The 20782-nt window shown below is 35.7% G+C and overlaps 5 protein-coding genes across 9 annotated transcripts; 3 read left to right on the top strand and 2 right to left on the bottom strand.

The window, feature by feature from the left end:
* The first annotated feature begins 739 nt into the window (after window positions 1-739).
* Window positions 740-4106, top strand: AGL26 (tRNA (cytidine(34)-2'-O)-methyltransferase). Its single transcript, XM_011009042.1, has 7 exons — window positions 740-1083; window positions 1180-1283; window positions 2660-2728; window positions 2803-2861; window positions 3272-3332; window positions 3417-3470; window positions 3630-4106. Exons 1-7 carry the CDS (start codon window positions 918-920, stop codon window positions 3909-3911), a joined length of 795 nt encoding a protein of 264 aa, XP_011007344.1. The 5' UTR covers window positions 740-917; the 3' UTR covers window positions 3912-4106.
* A 4460-nt stretch (window positions 4107-8566) lies between these two features.
* On the top strand, window positions 8567-10027 carry LOC105113045 (DNA-damage-repair/toleration protein DRT100-like). Its single transcript, XM_011009041.1, has one exon. It carries the CDS (start codon window positions 8714-8716, stop codon window positions 9809-9811), a length of 1098 nt encoding a protein of 365 aa, XP_011007343.1. The 5' UTR covers window positions 8567-8713; the 3' UTR covers window positions 9812-10027.
* A 983-nt stretch (window positions 10028-11010) lies between these two features.
* On the bottom strand, window positions 11011-14895 carry LOC105113044 (protein gamma response 1-like). Of its 5 annotated transcripts, none has more exons than XM_011009039.1 (4): window positions 14725-14895; window positions 13303-14516; window positions 12431-13009; window positions 11011-11248 (listed from the first exon to the last, which is right to left on the bottom strand). In XM_011009039.1, exons 2-4 carry the CDS (start codon window positions 14510-14512, stop codon window positions 11190-11192), a joined length of 1848 nt encoding a protein of 615 aa, XP_011007341.1. In that variant the 5' UTR covers window positions 14513-14516; window positions 14725-14895; the 3' UTR covers window positions 11011-11189. The 5 variants fall into 5 exon arrangements, with proteins under 5 accessions (XP_011007341.1, XP_011007342.1, XP_011007338.1 ...); XM_011009040.1 differs by lacking the exon at window positions 11011-11248 and adding an exon at window positions 11461-11598; XM_011009036.1 differs by lacking the exon at window positions 11011-11248 and having other exon boundaries at window positions 12189-13009.
* Window positions 14896-15885: 990 nt separating this feature from the next.
* LOC105113043 (60S ribosomal protein L31) lies at window positions 15886-17316 on the bottom strand. The gene is made up of 2 exons (XM_011009035.1): window positions 17152-17316; window positions 15886-16366 (listed from the first exon to the last, which is right to left on the bottom strand). The coding sequence occupies exons 1-2, from the start codon at window positions 17235-17237 to the stop codon at window positions 16084-16086; spliced, it is 369 nt and encodes a 122-aa protein (XP_011007337.1). The 5' UTR covers window positions 17238-17316; the 3' UTR covers window positions 15886-16083.
* A 238-nt stretch (window positions 17317-17554) lies between these two features.
* On the top strand, window positions 17555-20633 carry LOC105113042 (U6 snRNA-associated Sm-like protein LSm7). Its single transcript, XM_011009034.1, has 6 exons — window positions 17555-17676; window positions 17788-17840; window positions 17915-17996; window positions 18783-18854; window positions 19339-19391; window positions 20176-20633. The coding sequence occupies exons 2-6, from the start codon at window positions 17838-17840 to the stop codon at window positions 20263-20265; spliced, it is 300 nt and encodes a 99-aa protein (XP_011007336.1). The 5' UTR covers window positions 17555-17676; window positions 17788-17837; the 3' UTR covers window positions 20266-20633.
* The last annotated feature ends 149 nt before the right edge of the window (window positions 20634-20782 follow it).

The following is a 20782-nucleotide window of genomic DNA, read 5'->3' as shown; positions in this document are numbered from 1 at the left end:
ATTTATTAGAATAAAGATTTTTAAAATCTTTATATATTGTGTACAAGTTCCATTCATACATATTATATATAATTAAAATTAAAAAAATATTAAATAGGTGATCCAGTATTAAATATTTAAAATTAAAATATTTACTCTTCTATAATTTTATATTCGGGTCTTATAGTTATTAATATTAACTATTGAAAACTTATATTATTAATCTCAAGATTTATACAGTCTAATTAAAATACGTGTAAATTATTTTTAATATTTTATATTAAAATAAAAAAATATTTTTTAAATAAAAATATTTATTTTAATGTTGTATTATATTGCTAAAAATTAGTAGGACTCTGGCTGAAAACTTTTGTTCGTATAATGGACTCTCCATGCTTATTAATATAAATTCATGTTATTTAAACAAACAATCAAACTCTTTTTTTTTTTTTCCTTGCAAGAAAAGGCATTAAATTTTCTTATAACAACACGTGATATAGAAAAATATTTTTTAATATCCAACTATGCTGATAAATAAATTGATACAAATTTAATGGTGATTATTATTTTCAAGAGTTCTAATTATAAATAATCACACACGCATTTATATATCAACTACCAGATCCCTCTTCGACACTACAATCCATGATGTTGGAAGAGAATTCCCATGACTTAATTTTTTTTTTTTTTCCATGTTCTGATGTCTACTGAAAAAAATCGATTAAATAGACGAACAAAATCTTCTTTCTGTATGAACAAACAAAAACAAGCAAGGAGCTTACACTACCAATTCAACAATTTAGAGGAGCAACATAAAATAAAAACAAACATTACTATCCCCAAATTCCATTACAGCTCCATCCAAGCAGTGCAGCAGAAAGCAAGAAGCTAGACAACCCGCCAGTACTGCAACATAACACAGAGGGAATTCCGTTCCCATGGACACAATTAGGAGCTTAAAAACATTAAACATCACAACCCCTTTACCTTTCAACTTCCGTTCAAGAGCCTCTCTTTTACGTCCTTTCTGCTTATCACAACTCAAGAAGCATTTCAACCCTTCTCTTCCACTGTCTCAGTGCTACTCTCCTATTTGCTCTCAATGTAATACCCTCGTTAACTATCTTTCGCGATATGCTTATGATTTTTTTTTTTTAATAATGTTTTGGGGGTGCTTACTGTTTAATTTTGTGGGTGTAGCTGGAAGAGGAAATGGGAATTCTTTGCCAGATGGAGTGGGTAAGGGAGTTAACGAAGTCTCTCGCAATAAGAAGCTTCTTCAAGTGGTACTAGTTTCTCCTCAGGTACTAGCTATAATCTAAATTTCACACCTTTTTTATTCAAGATATAGTATCGTTGCTGGCTAAATGCAGTGTTTGTGTTATTTTGGCTCTTAATCATCTAATTTTTTAAGTCAACTCATTGATTTTATTAAAGACGAAGTTAATCCATTGGAATTCGGGCGTGTTTATGTGAATTATATGTAGTTGTTTTAGTTTGAGGTGTAATTAGATTGCCAATATATCATGTCGGGTGTAAGCCACTGGGGCAGTTAAAATTGAGGCAAGTTTAGATTGTTCAATCTTTGTTATTGTTGCTGTTCATGTTATTCGGTTCAGACATGACAATGGTCCATACAACGAGGGTTGACCCCTCCGGTAACTGCAGACATCCCAGAGAATTGTGATGGTGAAGATGCAACATTAATAGTCTAGAGTATTGGTTATAGACAGTCATGCAAAAATAGACTCACTTTCAAGCAAAAGAAAGAAGATCACCAGAGCATTATCTTTTGTACTTTATGGAGTAAAAGCATAGAGTTGTAGAGCCATTTAGTTTGAAATTGATAACACTAAATAACCTTTCATATACGACCCTGTCTGTGCATGCCTACTACAGTCCCTTTAATTAAAAAGATGATCAATGAGAATATATGGTTGGGAGTTAGGGGTTGTAAACCATCCGGGTTAAGCTTGTGATGTTCTTGCTGTTGCTTGCTCAATGTGTCCAAAATCAACCATTGAATATGATATATTTTGTGTAGTCTGTAAGCATTATCTGCTATAAATGTTCTGAAATCTGATGCTCCTATCTCTCATTGTTAGTTGAAGAGAAAACACAAAACAAGTTGAGCAGAATCCTTAAGTTCCTAGTAATTTGTGGTCAACTTGATGTTTCATGTAAAACGATCTGTTGTTGCTCATAAATTGGGTTGCTTCAATTGTTTGAACCTGAATTTTGAAATTGTGGGTTGGTCGGTTGGACTATATAGTTTGCATTCTGCTTGTTCGTTGTGAACAGTGCCTCTATGGTACCCTGTGTTTGAAACTGTTGTGGAATTTGCTCGTGCTGTTTGAGTTGTGACAAGAAGTAACCTTTTGTTTCTTGCTAAGTAGCTCTTGTGCGTTTGTGTTCACAAACAGAAGGAATATTAACGACTGTAGATTTTCATATATGGAGTAAATTAAATGGCTGTGCATCACGTGAGAGCTCAATATATTTTCCCAGTTATTATTATTTTTTTAATCTTTCATTTCCCCTGTTATCAATTTCTCCAAATGTTAGAAGTATTTTGGTATCATCAAATTCAATAGCAATTAAAACATATTTTTCCTGTTTCTTTTGGGTTGCAGACAACCTCAATTTCTCAAGGCAGCCTCATTTTTGTTGTCCTTGGCAGATTCCTGGAAATACAGGTTGCATTGCAAGAACATGTGCGGCAACGGCGGTTGGCCTACACTTGGTTGGGGTACTAATTACAATTGATCATTTACTTTGTGATTATCACCTACTGCTCATTTGACATGCCTCTTTCTCTCTCAGCCCTTAGGATTCCAAGTTGATGATGCAAAACTAAAGCGTGCTGGACTAGATTACTGGCCGTATCCTTGCACATCATCTGTCAAGGGATCTTTTAGCTAGACATTTTGTCAGTGTAGTTACTTGTTCCATATCAATATCCCTTGATACGGGACTAAAGATTTATATGTTTCTGTCTTTCTAAGGTTCAGACTAAATGAGCTGCTTGTGGAACTGCATGTTTTCTTCTTCTTTGACCTTAAGAAGATGGAAGAACAAACAAAAAAATGGTAATTTGATAGTGTTTACTACTGGAAGAGCTTGACTTTTGTTCGTTGCACCAGACCCAGCCTTTTTTAGTTGTTTCTGATTTTAGAGATAGAAACAACATAGATCTCTTAGAAGCTTTATTCTGCAAGATCATTTAATATTCAAATTCTATTAGCATTAACTTCATATGGATGCGTTTCCTTTTATCAAGTTTCAATCTTAGATATGTGGTTGTGAAAGTTCATGACTCCTGGGCAGAGTTTCAAGACTATTTCAGGCAGCAGGTTTTGCTCATTTCTGATGGTGTATTTTGGAAAACACGTTTTCTTTCTTTGATTAAGCATGTTACTGTCCCTTGATGCATGCAGGAAGGGGATAAACGTCTGCTGGCATTTACTAAAAGAGGAACAACAACTCATTCAGTAAGTCTTTCTTCTTGCCACGACTCATTAAGCAATTTTGCCATTCTTAAGGATCTCATTTGCAATGAGTGAATAACTGATGCATCTCATTGGTTTCAAAATCTATGACAGTCCCATAAATGCTTAAAATGAGCTACAGATTTGTATCTCCGTTTGCAGGAATTCTCCTATCGGAAAGGCGATTATCTAGTATTTGGCTCAGAAACATCTGGCTTACCGCCTGAAGCCTTGCTGGACTGCAAAAGCGAAATGTTTGGTGGTGGGATGATCAGGATACCTATGGTTGAAACATACGTTAGATGCCTAAATCTCTCTGTGAGTGTTGGCATCGCTTTGTATGAAGCTTCTAGACAGTTAAACTATGAGCAGCTTCAATTCCCCTCAGAAGATTTTGTGAACGGTGGCGAACAGTCATTTATCACCGAGGATATTTTTGCTTGATATTAATACATCACCAGCAAACCAGTGAGACCATCAATGATTATTTGGAAATTTTGGATAACAACTTGAACTTTTTTGGTTAACAGGGATTTGTAGGAGAGGTAACATTCAATTTACAAACCAAAACAGTATTTAACGTTGTTTTGGTTGAAACTCGTTGCGATGGACCATGCAAAACGTGCACTTCAGCAGAAATGTTCGTGGATTGTGTTTTTGAGAGTGTGTTGTGTGTGTTTCGCCACCGGAACTCTTCAATCGTCATAATCCAGAGTTATGTTTTGTGGGCCGCCGACTATAACCTTCTCATCCAGTTAAATGCTTCTTTGCTCTTCATGAAACACCAAATTACATGCAGGACGACTGACACTCCCAGATGAATTGCTGACTTCGTTCAATTTTCTCTCAAGATTGGTGTTCACCAGAAACTTGCATTGCAATTCAGAAATTGTAAAAGTTAATAAGTGAAGCTTTTTGTCCAGAAACGGATAAACATGCACGTGCTGGAATCTGAATATCCCAGAAACATGTATTTTTCATCAGCCTTGTCACAACCACCAAGAAGAAAACAAACGATAATAACCGGGTAAACAGCAGAGCAAACTTAAAAATAATTAAATGAATCAGGTGATTAAGCAAGTAGCTACTGAGACTGTGACTCCACCGACATGAAACGGTTAAATTATCTGTCATTATTTCACGATCCAAAATCTCATGGCATTGTCTCCTATTTTTTTTTATGAGTAGAGGTGTCTGTTGGAGGTTGGCCGTTTCACATGACAAGTCTCAAACTTTCAATGATTTTCTAATTAGGACAACGCCATGTTCTTGCATGATTGATCATAATCCACTTATCCTTCGTTAGGCCGTTTATACGTTTGGATCTTTATGATCAATGTCTCTCTCTCGCTCTTTTTTCTTACTTTGTTCTTCTTTTATATTCCCTTGAAAACTTCTCTAAATGTGACCATATTCCACAAGAGGTCTTAAGCATTCAAAGAACTTAAACCGATAATTAAAAAGGTGGGTTCTTCATAGGCTTTCACTACCCACTTAATTAACAATTACAAGCCGAAATGAAACTCTTTGGGATCTAGATGGTCAATGTTAAGAAGATTTTAAACTATAAACTGCTGAATACAGGGGATAAAATTATTTAAATTCATCCTTTACTTTACCATGTTCATAAACAATTCTGGGAAAAAATTAACAGTGCTGATGATAATTTGTTCTACATCCAACAAAATGCACCTACCCATGTGTGCATAGACATGTGCTTTCGTCCTCATACAGCATATAAGATTATTTACCCGATATTGTGAGCGCAGTGGGCCAGTACATTTGATTGATACACTATCTAAAATATCTCTTTGCTTTTTATCACATGATATACACACAAGTTGCTTGTATATGGTGGGGTCATAATTTAATTATCTTGTTCACGGATACACCTTGCCATGTTTCGTATTGCGTGAAAATAAAAATCGGTTAATTTTTTTTTATAATTTTTTTATATTTTTTTAATATGTTAATATTAAAAATAAATTTTAAAAAATAAAAAATATTATTTTAATATATTTTTCAACTACTGCTACAATTACAAGCACCCCTTTGTCCTCGGGCTTTTCATAAAAGAAGAAGGAAGAAGAAATCAACTGTAAAGCAAGAATGGAAGAGAGAAGCAAGATTATGCTGTAGAGCTCCAAGATTACAGAAGCCAGATAGATAACTATGGATTGCATTATCATAATAAATAAATGAAGGAGTCCCTTTTAAGTTTAAAATCCCATCAATATTTTTGATCAATTGATTACCGAGGAAGTGAAGCACAAGGATCAGGAACAGAAGTGAGAGGCACGGCACATTCGAAGATTTTGAAGATCCTGTTAGCATGTGTTTGTCTTATAATTTAAGGATTTTTTATGTAAATTTTTTTTACTCTGATGGACATACATTTTCTATACATGGACCTAATTTATGAAACATTTACTAACTTGCGTCCTCGCCTGGGTCCCTTCAACAGAACACACTGGCTCCACCATGCCAACCAATCAAAAGCTTAATTTCTTCTTCCAGGGAAGTCGAGGAGGAGGAAGAACAGTTGATGTGTGATGAGAGGGATCTGAACCAGAACTACATGTCACTCAAACCCAGTCCTGTACAAGTCACAGCCCGATTTTATCCTTGTAATGACTTTGAATATAGCACATTGCTTTCGTTGCAGGGACCTTCACTTAGGACGACGCATAACGTCTCCTGTTAGTTGATACAGTACTTTCTTACTTCTTCGCCCTGTCTTTAAATGGTCGCCTCCCTTTCTTCTTCTTCTTCTTTCTAGGGTCTATATCTTTCATAACTATTACATGGTTACATTCTTACATCATAGCTTGTTCGAAACACTGCCGAAGCTTGATTTGTATGTACATTTGAGGAGCAGTGACAATATTGCAGAGGCAAAAGATATTCGGACACGGGCCTGCCAGTCACGGAAAAAAGCTTTTTGGTATAGCTGGTGGGGGTTATCCTGGATGAGTCCTTTCGATATCATCATATCTTGTGCCAAAAGTGAGTGCAGAAATCCCCTCATGGAGGAGAGCCCTGTGAGCTGTAAGACTTATTCAATAGTAAAAAGGAAAAAGGAATTATTAGAATAATAATGAATGTTTTTAAAAGTATTTTTATTTGAAATTATATAAAAATAATATCTTTTTATTTCTAAAATTTGCCTTGATAACATCATATTATAATAATTTTAAAACATTAAAAAAATTTACAGAACTACTGCAACACGACAAACACTTTCTGAAGCCCAAATGAAATTCAAGAACTTACGTGCAAAACATAAAATTGAGGTAAGGTTACCATTTAAGAAGATATTAGTTTTTTTTGTACATAAATGCGGTTCCTCGTCATGGCATTAGTTTCGGTAAGAATATGGAGATTCTTTCAGGAGGGTTTAAGAAGAAACAAGTTCTCTCACTCCCACATAAACACAGGAATTCGTTGTATCAGCATCACTCATTAATTTTGGGACAATAATTAGGTTGAAGAATTCTCCTCGATGTACTAATGAATTAGCACCGATTATGTCGTTGATTACTGTACTCTATAAATCTTGGTTTATTCGGTAAGATCTGCTTTTGTAAAGTAAAAATTGAAAACAAGAAAAAGTCTTAATCATGAGGGCTGTGATTCTTGTTCTGAAATGATGGTAGGGTCTCTGTAACGTTAATGTTAGATAGATGATCTAGCCGCTGTCTATCGTGAACTAGAAATTTTTTTTATTAAACTAGGAAAATAAAAATACTAATTAAACAAACCAAACCGGCTAAAAATAAAAGAAGTAAATAGGGTTTGGTATCGGTTTAAGATTTTCCAAATCAATTGAAAAAATAATTATAAAAGATGTTTCATTTTCTTAGAAGCTTGCTATTCATGATGATTTTTTTTTTCCTTCCAAAACCTTTAAGACTTTTATATTTTTATTAAAATATAAAATTTATATTATTTCTAATGTATAAAGAAGGACATGTTGAATGTTTGGATAGGTTTTATTTGCAACAACTTTTGTGATTATATTTATATATTTTATTTGGATAGGTTAATATTTTTTCTACCTTTTTTTATATTTATGTGATTATATTTATATAAATTATCAAGTATATATAAATATCTAATCTATTTTATGAATTAATTTCAATTTACTTTTTATTTTATAAAAATCAACCAGATTCAGCCATAAAAACTAAAAAAACTCCAAAAAAAATCTAAAAAATTAATAGGTTTTGTTGGTTTTACTTTTTAGAAAACCAAACTAAATTAAAATGGGTCGGCTTAAACTGATCTTCAATTAGATTCAATTCTAAACATATATTTTTTTTATAAAAAAAAAAAACCGAACATGAACTTTTGCATATGATGTCTTTATTAGATCCAAGTTTTTGTTTTTTTTGGCATTTCCCAGCAGATAATGTCTTGCGCATAGAGAGCACACAGCTGGAGGGAGGAGGGCCATTTATATTTTTCCTGCCCGATAACAGAGGAGGCTGTCTCAGGGCCCCGCGGTCTCGCTCACCTATACAGTTGTTCATGGAGGCCTTAACTGGATATTCGATTGCAATGTAATAGTGACTGGGGAGAAGAGAGCACAGAAACCATAATTGGAAACAGAACCGGAAACTGTGATTGTTTTTGAATTTTTCTTACCGAGAAGAAGGCAAAACTTAAGAGTAAAGACCAATGTCCCACTTTTCTGAAGAGATTTGACAAACAAGTGTTAGTTTCGTGAATTTCTTTTCCTTTTTTTTTTTTCAAATTTGTTCTTTAAAAACAGAAAACTAAAATATATTAAATAATCCTTAAATCCTTACCTGGAGTTAGGATTTATAACCTAAACTTACCAGTGCATTTTCTAGCAACAAGTCACGTTATTTAATTATCTAAGAAAAATTATAGAGTAATATATGTGAGCATTCTCAAATGATTATAATTAACTAATCAATATTTATTTTTTATAAATGGGCACTTGAACTCTTTAAAAGAAAAAAAGAAACTAAATCATGGGGATTGAAGTTGAACCGTAAATTAGACAATAGATCAAGGACATGCTCGTCCAAAACAATATATATATAACGAACCTCATCTTCCAATTTCCAGAGCCTCCTCCCCTCCTTCTCTCTCTCTCTCTGTCTCTGACACAACACTCTCTGCTTTCATTGCCGACATCCTCCTCTTAAAAACACAAAAGTTAACACATTCTAGCAATTAAAGACGCTTGCTCCGAGCAAAACTCAAAATCGCCAGAGATGAGTGCGTTACTCACAAAACTAGCTCTCCTCTTCACCCTCATCTACGCAGCCACTTCCAGCTGCACTCCATCAGACCTAGCAGCATTACTAGCCTTCAAGTCTTCCCTCAATGAACCATACTTAGGCATCTTCAACACATGGTCAGGCACTAACTGCTGCTCCAACTGGTACGGCATCAGCTGTGACCCCACCACAGGCAGGGTCGCAGACATCAACCTGCGAGGTGAATCCGAAGACCCCATCTTTGAGAAGGCTGGCAGGTCAGGCTACATGACAGGTTCCATCAACCCTTCAATATGTAAACTTGACAGGCTCTCTACGCTCATTCTGGCAGACTGGAAAGGTGTTTCGGGTGAAATTCCTGGATGTGTTGCTTCTTTAAGTAATCTCCGAATCTTGGATCTTATAGGTAACAAAATATCTGGCAAGATTCCTGCAAATATAGGGAATCTACAGAGACTTACTGTTTTAAACCTTGCTGATAATGGACTCACTGGAGAGATCCCTGCTTCTCTCACTGCTTTGGCAAATATGAAGCATTTGGATCTTAGCAGCAATAAGTTGACTGGTCAGTTGCCAGCTGATTTTGGCAACTTGAAAATGCTTAGCCGTGCATTGTTGAGTAAAAACCAGCTGAGCGGAGCAATACCAAACTCTATATCGGGCATGTATCGGCTAGCAGACTTGGATTTGTCTGTTAATAAAATCTCGGGTTCGGTACCGGGCTGGATAGGCAGCATGCGGGTTCTTTCTACGCTTAATCTGGATAGTAACATGCTTTCCGGTCAATTGCCAGCATCTTTGTTGAGCAGTACCGGTTTGGGGATATTGAACTTGAGCCGGAATGCTATTGAAGGTAACATACCGGATGCTTTCGGGCCGAAATCTTACTTCATGGCTCTTGACTTGTCTTACAACAAACTGAAGGGTCCGATACCCGGTTCACTTTCGTCGGCAGCATATGTGGGGCATTTGGATTTAAGCCACAATCATCTTTGCGGACCAATTCCTGTTGGGACACCATTTGATCACCTTGAAGCATCCTCGTTTAGTTCTAATGATTGTCTTTGCGGGAATCCATTAAGGACTTGTTAATGTATTAATAAGCCGATAAAGGGTAAAACGGGGCGTCTCGTTTTTCTCCCGAAATACCGGGTTGTTCTAGAGGTGTGCTCAAGTGTCATTATTGTAAAAGTGGATCATCATATTAAGTGTGAGTTATTTCTATATTTTATTAATGTAATTGCAATGTGATGTATGATGATGTGGATCCTAAGCTGAAATGGACAAAATTTAAAATAGTTGCATGCACGTGATAACACAGCATGAGCTCGATTGACAGAGATTCCTGGGAATGTGTGATCAAGATCATGCAGATAATTAATGTATACAAAATTACCAATAAGAATACTCCAGGTACGTACTGATAGTTCTATTAAATTGTTTACTGAAACAATGCTTCGTGATAATGATCTATCAACATCAATATTTAGCCGAATAAACAATATAATAACAGTAATATAACTATTTATGTGCTTTACTAAACGGAAACTCTTAAGTAACGAAAGGAAGATTTTCGGGAAAACTTGTGATGGGAATATGCAGATTAATGAGTAAAAATTGAAGTGCGGTCAACATGCACTTCTTTTTGACAGAAATAAAATTACACAGTTCTAGTGCTGTGAAATTCTATCAAAAGCATAATAAAGAGTGTTTGAAGTGTGGTAGTAATTATTTTTTATATAAGTATATTAAAATAATTTAAAAACAAAACAAAAATATTTAAATTAAAAAATTAATCTTTTCCAAAAACATTTTTAAAATCAAAAGCAATACTAAAGGAAATCCAAAGCACTTTCCTTTTTGTTTTTTCTGCTTTTGGATATGCAAAAACAGCATCCACGTGATCAACAACAGCAGGATCATAAAGAGATTCGCATTATTTGTATGAAAAGATTTGCTTTACTTATTATTTTCATAGATGTGTGGTCTATCTTCAAGGCCTTCGGTACCTGGAGGAACAGAAGTGAAGGCTATTTATCTTTCTGCACTTTAAAAAGAAATAATCAATGAATACATAAAGTTCGTCAATTTCTTTAACTGCTAGCACTGTGCACGAAGCGCAGAAACAAATCAACTTCCATTGTTTGCGAGGAGGTTAGACAATAGTTATGATCTGCTGCCCTATTTAAGATACCCTAGCACAATGCATTGGATTTGAGCAAGCTCTTAACAAGCAGCGGCATGAACCAGTTATTGTTTGCATAAAGATAGCGCATACCCATACTTTTTTCGCGTGCATTTATCGAAGATAGAACTTAAATTTCTCACACAGCATTAATTTATGATATTGTTAGGTGGGAAGAGAAGCAAACACAGTAGCAGAAGTCAGACTCTCATACAGCAATGCATGTTCCAATGTAATAAATGTTGCGTACCTCATTGATTACAATACAACAATGCTGCTCCCTTCTCACTGATGGTGCCAAATAGCGATATGGGCGTTGGTTTGCTGGCGTACACTGCATGTTTCTGCTTCTTTGATGAAAACTCGGCTAGTCTTTATCCTCACAAAACAGAAGAGAAGAGGTAAAATGAACATTTACCTTCCAAAAAATGGCATACTCCACTGTTCAATGGAAGGTCGTTAAAAGTTCGTGATAGAAACAGCTTCCAACAACACTGGACGAAACTTGCTATTTCTAAGTTTCTTCTTGGATTTCGGCTCAAATCCAGTTAAGCAAACCATTCACTCGTGAAACCAAGTTACCCCTGGTGTCTTGATTTCTCTCAATGACATCCAGCAAAGTGCATTAAGCAGCACTTTTCTAGTGACTGTTAATGTTGTTGATAGAAGTCCACCAGCATTGATCTTAGAACCCCTGTTGCGAAACAGGTAGATGATTTTCCGGAACATTTTCTATAATATTTCGAACAGTCATATATAATCCAGAACAAACCACAAGACATGTACTTCTTATCATCATCATTAAGCTGAATGTTGCAACATCTAGTTAAGTGTTTTCGGCCTTGACTGAATTTCGCGAATATCCAGTCATTCCATGATTCGATCGGTCATGACGAAGAAAAATTTAACCAGATTGAAACATCCAATTAAACAACAGGACAGTCACTTGGGTTTTAAAGATGACTAAGTTGTTTTTGCGTGTTTTTGAAATAAAATAAAATAATTTTTTTTTATATATTTTCAAATCATTTTTACATGTTAATATAAAAATATATTTTAAAAAATAAAAAAATATTATTTCAATACAGTTAAAACAAAACACACACAATTACCACAAACAAGAATCAGCTAGATCCTTGAATCGATAATTTAATCTGCCTGGAACAGTAAATTCCCCTATTGGATGTGTCTTTCAACGGTGAACATAAAAAGGAACCTGATGTTATGAAAAGATAATCTTACCTTTGATACACATCAGGTAACAGGGAAGGAGGGCCTTGCAAATGCTCGAAGATATGTTATTTTAACTTCCATTTATTAGTTATTTACCAGATTTGATTTAAAACCAAAAATAACGTGACAAACAGTAAAGGCATCTCAAGCTCAAGAAAATCACATTTCAGATTCAAATCCAATATTCCAAAATCCCTCAGGCGTCATGGGAGGTGCATACTTGTATCGATGCCTAGAAACACCATCATGATGTTCACACCGAACGTTCTGATTATTACCATCAGCAGACTTACCTCCATTATTGGGAAGAACTGCATCATAGAATTTTTTGCACTGCTTGCATTGAACTCCTTTCAAGTTTTGCCGCTCAGCTTTCTTTCGAACTGGTTCAACATACTTGAAACCTCTTTTTCCACCTATTGGAACTGGCATCCGCTGCTCCCCAGGGCTACGATCAACATTTGTATCCTGCGTTTCATCATCTGAACTGCCAGGGTCCATGTTTTTTTCTTTCTGAACTACAACGTGAGGATCATGAACTTCTTCCTTCATGGCTTTGTCCAAGTCTGCCCTCAGGTTCTCCAATGGGGTATCAAGGAAATCATCGTGAGGGTCAGGCCCATCTTTTCCTTGACGAGATCTAGTATCTATCCAACTAGATGCAGGTCGCTTTGTGCCAATTATTCGAGCGGATTTTACAGTGGGAGGACATTTTGGTGCAGCATAACCAGAAGTTGGAGATTTGATGTTTGCGATTGGAATTGATTTCACAACTTCATTGTCCACCAAGACATTGCTAAATTCATTTTCAGTCTTGACTTCCTTCATCTCACAAGGCGCGGCAGATGCATCAACATTTTTGTTCCCACGGTCTAAAATACCAAGCAATAGAAGATCGGTTAGGATCAGGAAGAAATGCACATACAATTTATGAGAAACTACATACGCCCTTGAGGTTTTTTTTCTGGCAGGATTTTATAAAGCACAAACATCATAAATTCAGGAAAAAAAAAACAGATTAAACATTCGAAGTACCTACCAGGAAAATTTAGCAATTTATCTGTGATCTACGAAGCTACAACTACTAACGAATCACCACGGAATTAAATTGTCTAGTTCTCTTTACTTTATAGAAACATGAAGTAAAGAATCCATAAAACCTTACCAGTTGAAGTTGTCAGTTGATGTTTCAAGGAACCACTTTCATCTTCTAATCTGTCATTAAGCACATTCTTCATAGTAAGACCAGACTTTGTGCAGAGATATTTATATTGAGACCTCAACTTTATGTAAAGACCATGCAAATCCCTCATCTTCCTCTTCTCAGCCAGCAACTCACAATCCTTCAATTCAATTCGGTGAAGCAAGTTTTCATACGAAACCTTTCTTTCAGCCTCTTTAACGCTGCTACTGAGATTTGCCCGTAGCTCATTGACCTTCTCCTCTAACCCATTCACTTTGTCTAAAAGTACCATTTTATCATTCTCAGACTTCTCCAACTGTTCTTTTTGCTTCAAGATTTCCACAGCATTTATTTCAATTTGTTGAAGTAATTCAGCTTGCAATACTCTCCCGTCTTCAATTTCTTCCGTTTTTTCCCTTAACTTTTTTTTAAGTCCACCAAGATTCTCCTCCAGACATTCCACTTTGTACACAAGTTGTTCCTTCTCCTTTTCATGCTCAGTCCTGAACTTCTCGTTATCCTCAATCAGTTTCAATAGAGACAAAGCTTTCTTGCTCAAACTGTTTGCCAACTCTGTTTTCTCTGCTACCTTTTCTGTCTTCGTCCTAACCTCCTCTTGTAGCTCTTCAGCATGTTTCTCTAAGCTCTTCACTTTAGCAAGCAGCTCATTGGTCTTCTCGTCCTTCGTTTTCAGTTCCCTTTCTTTATCCACAATCATAGCTGCCTTCGTTTGAACCAACTGAAGTAACGTATTCTGCAATTCCATCCCCTCATCAACTTCCTTATACTTCTTCATAACCTCCTGCTCCAGCTCATCAATTTTCGATTCTCGATTTCTTAGTATAGCAAGCAGCACATTTGCCTTCTCATTCGGCTCCCCCGCCGACTTTTCCTTCCCAGCCTTTAGAAGCTTGTTTTCTTCAACAACTTCCTGCTTCTCAGCCCGAAGCTTCTCAATAAGCTCCATGAGATGTTTTTCCTTTTCTTTCCACACCCCTTCCGCATCCGAATAAATTTTCAGCAAGCTCTTGGATTTCGTTTGATAATTCGGGTAAAGCTGGTTACAGAATATGTATTCTATTTGAGAAATTCTGTCTTTTGCTTCTTGAATTGTTGCTACCAGTATAGCACTCAGCCCCGAGACATCACCGGCTTCTAGTTTCGGGCAACACTCCAGGAGCTCTCCCTTCATCTTTCTAAAACGAAATTTTGTGAATTTTAATTACAAGATCCGCAAAGAACAGAAACCAAATTAGTTTCATGATGGATTGGAATGCAGATAAAAGCTTCATTAGGAGAAACTAAGCAACTTAAACCTGAAGTTTTTATATTCTGCAAACGGGGGGATTTTTTATCCTCGTTTGGAAATGTAAAGAAAAAAATAAGGAGAGAATTTGGGAATACCTTATATGATTGAAGTGGATGGATAGATCTGAATAGAAGTGGCGTTGTGAATTTGTTGAGCAGGCGATGGCGGCTTAATTGTCCTTTCAAAAAATCAAAACGAAAAGCTTCGCGGACATGACATTTGCTTTCATGCAGCAATGGACTGGGCCTTTTCGTTAATTGATAGTCCACTGGATGCTATGTAAATTGTATTTTTTAAAATTTTAATTTGTTTTTATTATTAAAACTTATTAATATTATTTTAATATACTACTATCAAAAATAAATTTTAAAAAATGAAAAATATATTAAAGCATAATTATTATTATAATTTTAAACACGTAACTTCTTTCGAATATTTGTGTGTGTCTCTCTCTTTCTATATATATATATATATATATATATATATATAATACAGGTATTTTCAGCAATAAAAAAGTTTTTTCACGGTATTTTCTTAGGGAGCGTCAAATCAAAATGATTTTATATTAATTGATTAATACATTTTTTTCATTATCTTGAAATTCAAATTATAAAAAATAGATAATGAGAATCAAAATTTTAATTATTATATCAAATACGTAGTTTATATCAAGATCATCTTATTAATAAAGAATGTTTTTTTATATTATTTAAAGCGTGTAATTCAGAGTACAGACGGGCCGATTGTCAGAAAGCTGCCTCGTTGCAAAAACCTGAACAAGCTTTAACTAGGCTCAAAATCCCTAAGAACATGCCCATCTCATAAGAAAACAGGAGCCTACAACTGGGCATCAGAGGCGGGTCTCTTGCACTACAAAGATCTCCATACCTCTAAAAAAGCTGAGAGCCAAACTTTCTCAATCCCTAATTCTGTTGGCACAAATAGGTGGAAAAGTTGAGTTCGTGCTAAAATGTACAAAACGTTTCAGACACCAGATTAACATGGACAGTCAGCTCTTGGCGCAACTGAATGACATTGGAAGCATACACGTTATGAACAGCTAAAAACCTCTATTCCACTCTGTTCTCAAGTAAAACAGCCATCGATTTTCTTGTATGAAGCCAAGCATAGCCCTTGTCGATTTTCTTGTATATACGAAGCCAAGCATAGCCCTTGTATGGTTATGGTTATTATGTTGTAAGCCCTCAGTTCGGATGCATCAGCAGATACACAAGCACTTGTTGCCTTTGCAGGGGTAATGGACAATAGAGATGAAATGCTAGATTAAACATCAACTACGAGATACTTAAAACTATCAATGCATAAATAAAAAGTCAAGGATATTCTCTGGTAAAGATGCTCCCTTGAAAAACTCGAAAACAAAATGAAATTCGCTAGAATGCTCAAAAAATATGGCCAAAACTGAAATCAAAACACAACGGAGGCAGGTTACTTCACTCTTCTTTGTCATCAATGACCATGGTACCCAGTCCCTTGAAACCCTCTAGAGGTAGCTCTGAAACAGTTACAAGGGAGTAAAATTCTTCCTTGGCATCTTGATCATCATTCCTCTTACGTGCAACGCGAACACGAACTCTCCTTGGGACACTCCTAATACCACGGCTCCAGATATGCTTGTTTAGCTTAACATCAACTCTAACATCAGTAGTCCCCATGGCCTTCTGAGCAAACTTCCTTATTTCCTTAATGGCCTTTGGAGCCTTCTTCTTGAAGGTGCTGCATATAGAAATCAAACATTTTTTTCAAAACAAATCATATCAACCACCCAACCAAGAAGAAAGATGGAGTTGGCTATCAATGAATGAGCACTACTTTCCAAAATCTATTCAATTGAATTAATTACATGCCTAGCAAAGTTTGAACTTCTTAACCCTCGCAGGTCAAAGCTTAAATTACATCAGTTTTAAGAAGATATCCTAGAATGTGAAAATGTCTGCGATAAAGGTTTGAGACAAATAACGCAGCAAGGAGATATAAAATGTACAACAAATGCCCAAGATTTGTAATCCGGCATGGCGAAAAATCATTTTATGTAAGCAGGTACAAGAAAATTAACCTCGCAACTCTGAAGAAAATATTTTCACATTTATTTCAAGAGGAAAAGGCTGTAAAACGAAGATGAAAACCGAAATCTCAAGTCAATTAAAAGCAATATAAAATGAAGTCGAACTAAAAAAGAAATAGGTTACAAGAAAACAATGCGCAAGAGCATAAGGACTCTCTTCTAAGAATAGGATATATATATATATATATAGCCCTATGATTGTTTCTTCAAGTTCTCTTAGAAGATTCATAAAAGCAACTAATCAAGTTCTTCTTTCAATTCAATAGTAGATAGCCTCTCTTCACGATAAACCAAAAAAAATAACTTCAACCTTCCAATCTAATTTGTTGTTTTTCCCGGGAAAAAACACACCTTCCAGTATAGAAATACTTCAATACCTCAAAAACCTAACAAATTCTTAAATCACATCTAAATGAAGAGGAAGAAAGTCAAGTACCATCCATGCAAGCGTTTATGGAGGTTGATGGTGTACTCTCTGGTGACAACCTCCTCCTTTCTTCCTTTCCCTGGTTTCTCTGGCATCTTTGCAGCGCACCTATTCACAGAAAGGTCACAACCTTCCTCTTTCTTTCGGCTGCTACAACTAAACCCTAGCTACTGCTCCACTATTAATACGCTGACACTCTATAATAAAATATCCTCGTCTTTCCGCAAAACTACCTATATACCCTTTCGTCGAGGCTTTTTTTGTCATTTGGATTTCTATATTTGTTTTTAAAAGAAAGGCGCTGGACTTTGTTTCCTGTGTCGGCTCAAGTCTGGCCCTGAGGGGAATTGACATATGGGCTTCGTTGCTTGGGACCAAGTAAAAATGGACCAACAGTCCAGACCTTTTTGTTCAAGTTTGACAAGAACTAATGTTGTTTTAGCTTCGGTGTAAAAAAGCAAAGCGGGAAAAGCACAGCAGAACAGAAGAAGAGAGAAAATCCAGGGCACACTTCACTTCCCTAAAGAAAGCGAGGTTCTTGCTTCTTCTTCTTTTGTTAATTTATATTTAGTTTTTTTAATAGTTGTCATCATGGATGTGTTTCTCGTTTCCGTGGATGATCTTTTTCTTTTTGTATCACTCTAGGGGATTTCGGATTTCTGTGTAAAGAGGAGCTGCATCATTGATTATATAAGATGGTAATTGAGATTATGTGTTAAAATTTTTAATCTTGTGATTAAGGTTTAATGTGTGTGATCAAATGTGATTTCAGTCCGGAAGGAAAGAAACAGTATTGGATTTGGCTAAGTTTGTGGACAAGGGTGTTCAAGTCAAGCTCACTGGTGGTAGACAAGGTCGATACTTTTTACCTTTCTGCTTCTATTTCTATATGTAGATATTTGGGATATGGATTCTGGATTATGATTTGTTTTTGCATTGTTTTGGAGTTCAGTTTGGTTGTTTGGGGTGATTAGGTTAAAGAAAAGAGAAATGAGAGGACTTGAAGTGTATTTACTAAAAGTGAATGTTAGGTGCAATGTTGTAATAGTCAAATTTTCTCAAGTTGGGTGTAAAGGGTCAAACAAGGATTTCCTTCTTTTTTTTTTTAGGCATTAGCTGGAAGGCAGATGACTAGTATGGACTATGGAAGGACCATGTTTAAAATGTGGCTCTGGAAATCACCTTGCATTGTAGAAGGTGTATTTCAGGGGATGATAATTGATCGTGTAATAGATGGTCACTTTTGCAATTAGAGATCTGCTAGCTTTTATGTGGTGTTCCTAAGTGTTGTGATTTTAGGTTTTGAATTAGAAGATTTAGGATATAGGTTCGTCATTTTTCATAAGAATATAATGCATTGGGGCACAAGCCATGCTTGAAATTGTTTAGTGGAGACGGTTGTGAAACAGATATATGAGAATGAGATTGTGGATATCGAATTAATGGCTAATTTTTGGTCAACAAGTAAGAAATATTTTTGTGTAATTTTTGTTGTTGTTTGCGTATACCTGGCAGATTTTAGAAAATTTTCTTTCTGCCACTACTTAATTGAGATAGAGATTCCAGATCTTTCATAAATAAAACATTGTCACTTTCTAACTGTGGCATATAAGGCTAACCTCTTGCTCTTTTGGGCTCAGTGACTGGGACTTTGAAGGGATATGATCAATTGCTAAACCTTGTCCTGGATGAAGCAGTAGAATTTCTAAGAGGTAACCATTTTACGTTGTTCTAGCAATGTATCATGGTAGTTTAGCATCAATTTTTTAGTGCATCTACCCAACATATGTGTGGACTTGTTTTAGAGCATCTCTCCAGGTAGTTCTGTTATCCAGTCACCTAAGTCATGGAAACTAACCATTTTATTCTATTTAATTCATGTTAACAACAGCCATCTCCTTTACACTATCATTTCATTTGGATGGGCTGGATTATGTAATAGTGTTAGCTCTAGAATTGCACTTTGGGGGTGCAAAGAGCTCGTCATTGAGATCATCTTGAAATGTATAATAGTTTAGTATCAAGCATCAACTTGTTTTAACTTCTGCTAGATTTTTTTTTAATTGTGCAACTGAAGTTGCATTGGCACTCACTGAATGCTGAAGTTTTATCTATATAGTTATGTGTGTGCTATTTACAGTTTCTGAGAGAGAATGCATAAGGATTGATTTTGATTTCTTTTCACTTGGGTTGCAGATGCTGATGATCCACTAAAGACCACTGACCAGACAAGGCGCCTTGGCCTGATTGTATGTTTTCTTCCAATCTCATTTATTCTATTTATACATTCACAAAAAGGGTCTAATTTTGTATGAACCCAAACTGGCGCTTATGTTTTGAAATGTATTATGACCAGACGTGTGGTGTAGGATTGCTAGTGAATTATTTGACCCAAAATCATCGTATAGAATGAGTTTGGACCAATATTTCTTTTGAAAGTCCAAATGATATCGGTACAAATTTTTCTAAAATTTTGGCATGTGCTGGGCAAGATGTATCGAGCTGAACCTTCAGAGCAGTATTATTTTCTCAAGTTGATATAAAGGCAGGGCTTATTGTTGTTGAAATGATTTTTTTTTTAAAGACAAAAGGTTGTTTAAATTGGACTCTTGAAGAGGTTTAACTCCACACTAATCCAGATCTTTTATATTTTAGAGATTTGTCTTTGTTAGATGCTATACTGATGCTCTTATTACTACAAACTACTCGAGTAGTTAAGGTTCCTATTGGATCTGATAGTTTTTTCATAAATTTGTTGTCATTGTGACAAGCCCGTAATTTCTGCAATTTATGTCTCCTGTGAGATTTTCGTAACAATTGCCTGTGTTTTCACTGCCACCATCATTCTGTTGTCACCTGTACTTCGTGACATTTCATCACTAGCTGAACAAAAGATTGGTGAAAATTTTATTTTCTACATTTTCAGAGCATTCAGACACGTAGAATTTAAAGTAGAGTCCTTGGCCTAGCATTTTTTATTCTCTCACATTGGAAGTATGAATATAATGAGTACAATGTTTTATTGCGCAACAGGTTTGCAGGGGAACTGCAGTGATGCTGGTGTCACCTACTGATGGTACAGATGAGATTGCCAACCCTTTCGTCCAGCCAGATGGAGCCTAGTTATATCGTTGTTTATATTCAAAGCCGCTAAGTTTGAATCTCGATGCTCTTTTGGCTTGCTTCTCATTTTAATTTTGAAAATTGCCACACTACTGGGTAGGGAGTTCGTGGTGAGCTTTTGTTTAGTCTACCCGTGCTCTTGATTTTTTTTTTTTTTAATCTTCAATGAACTCGAATGGTAAAACTGTTATCTCGCCCTTTTACTTAGTTGGCTGAGTTGACTAAGATACCGTATATTGCACGCAGTAGTTGTTAGTTGTGCTTACCAAGTTATCCTTCTTACCCAGAAAAGGACAGTGAAAAATATGTGCAAGTGTTATTGAAATCCTTGATGTTATTTTAATCTAGTTGAAACATGAAAAGTTATTGATCAGGTGGTTTGAATTTTTCTTTTCCCTGTTAAATCTTTGTTTGTTCTCAAGAGTTACATGCAAGGATTCGTTTTTGGGCCCTTCGGCTTTTGTTTGGTACACTTCCATTGGACAATTGAAAAAAAAAAAACCTCAGGACGACATCA

This window comes from Populus euphratica, unplaced genomic scaffold (genome assembly GCF_000495115.2).
Source record: "Populus euphratica unplaced genomic scaffold, PopEup_1.0 scaffold385.1, whole genome shotgun sequence".
NCBI lineage: Eukaryota > Viridiplantae > Streptophyta > Magnoliopsida > Malpighiales > Salicaceae > Populus > Populus euphratica.
Note: the sequence above shows the minus strand (reverse complement) of the source record. Positions and strands in the feature narration are given on the sequence as shown.

Coding starts and splice junctions, on each gene's coding strand:
- LOC105113045 (XM_011009041.1), top strand. CDS start 8,714: ATGAGTGCGTTACTCACAAAACTAGCTCTCCTCTTCACCCTCATCTAC.
- LOC105113044 (XM_011009036.1), bottom strand. CDS start 14,512: ATGAAGGGAGAGCTCCTGGAGTGTTGCCCGAAACTAGAAGCCGGTGAT. Junction 13,010..13,302: donor TCAACTGACAACTTCAACTG/GTAAGGTTTTAT, acceptor TTGGTATTTTAG/ACCGTGGGAACAAAAATGTT.
- LOC105113043 (XM_011009035.1), bottom strand. CDS start 17,237: ATGCCAGAGAAACCAGGGAAAGGAAGAAAGGAGGAGGTTGTCACCAGA. Junction 16,367..17,151: donor CATAAACGCTTGCATGGATG/GTACTTGACTTT, acceptor TTCTATATGCAG/CACCTTCAAGAAGAAGGCTC.
- LOC105113042 (XM_011009034.1), top strand. Junction 17,997..18,782: donor GCTCACTGGTGGTAGACAAG/GTCGATACTTTT, acceptor TTTTGGGCTCAG/TGACTGGGACTTTGAAGGGA. Junction 19,392..20,175: donor CAAGGCGCCTTGGCCTGATT/GTATGTTTTCTT, acceptor ATTGCGCAACAG/GTTTGCAGGGGAACTGCAGT.
- AGL26 (XM_011009042.1), top strand. CDS start 918: ATGGACACAATTAGGAGCTTAAAAACATTAAACATCACAACCCCTTTA. Junction 1,284..2,659: donor TGGTACTAGTTTCTCCTCAG/GTACTAGCTATA, acceptor TGTCCTTGGCAG/ATTCCTGGAAATACAGGTTG. Junction 2,729..2,802: donor TTGGCCTACACTTGGTTGGG/GTACTAATTACA, acceptor TTTCTCTCTCAG/CCCTTAGGATTCCAAGTTGA.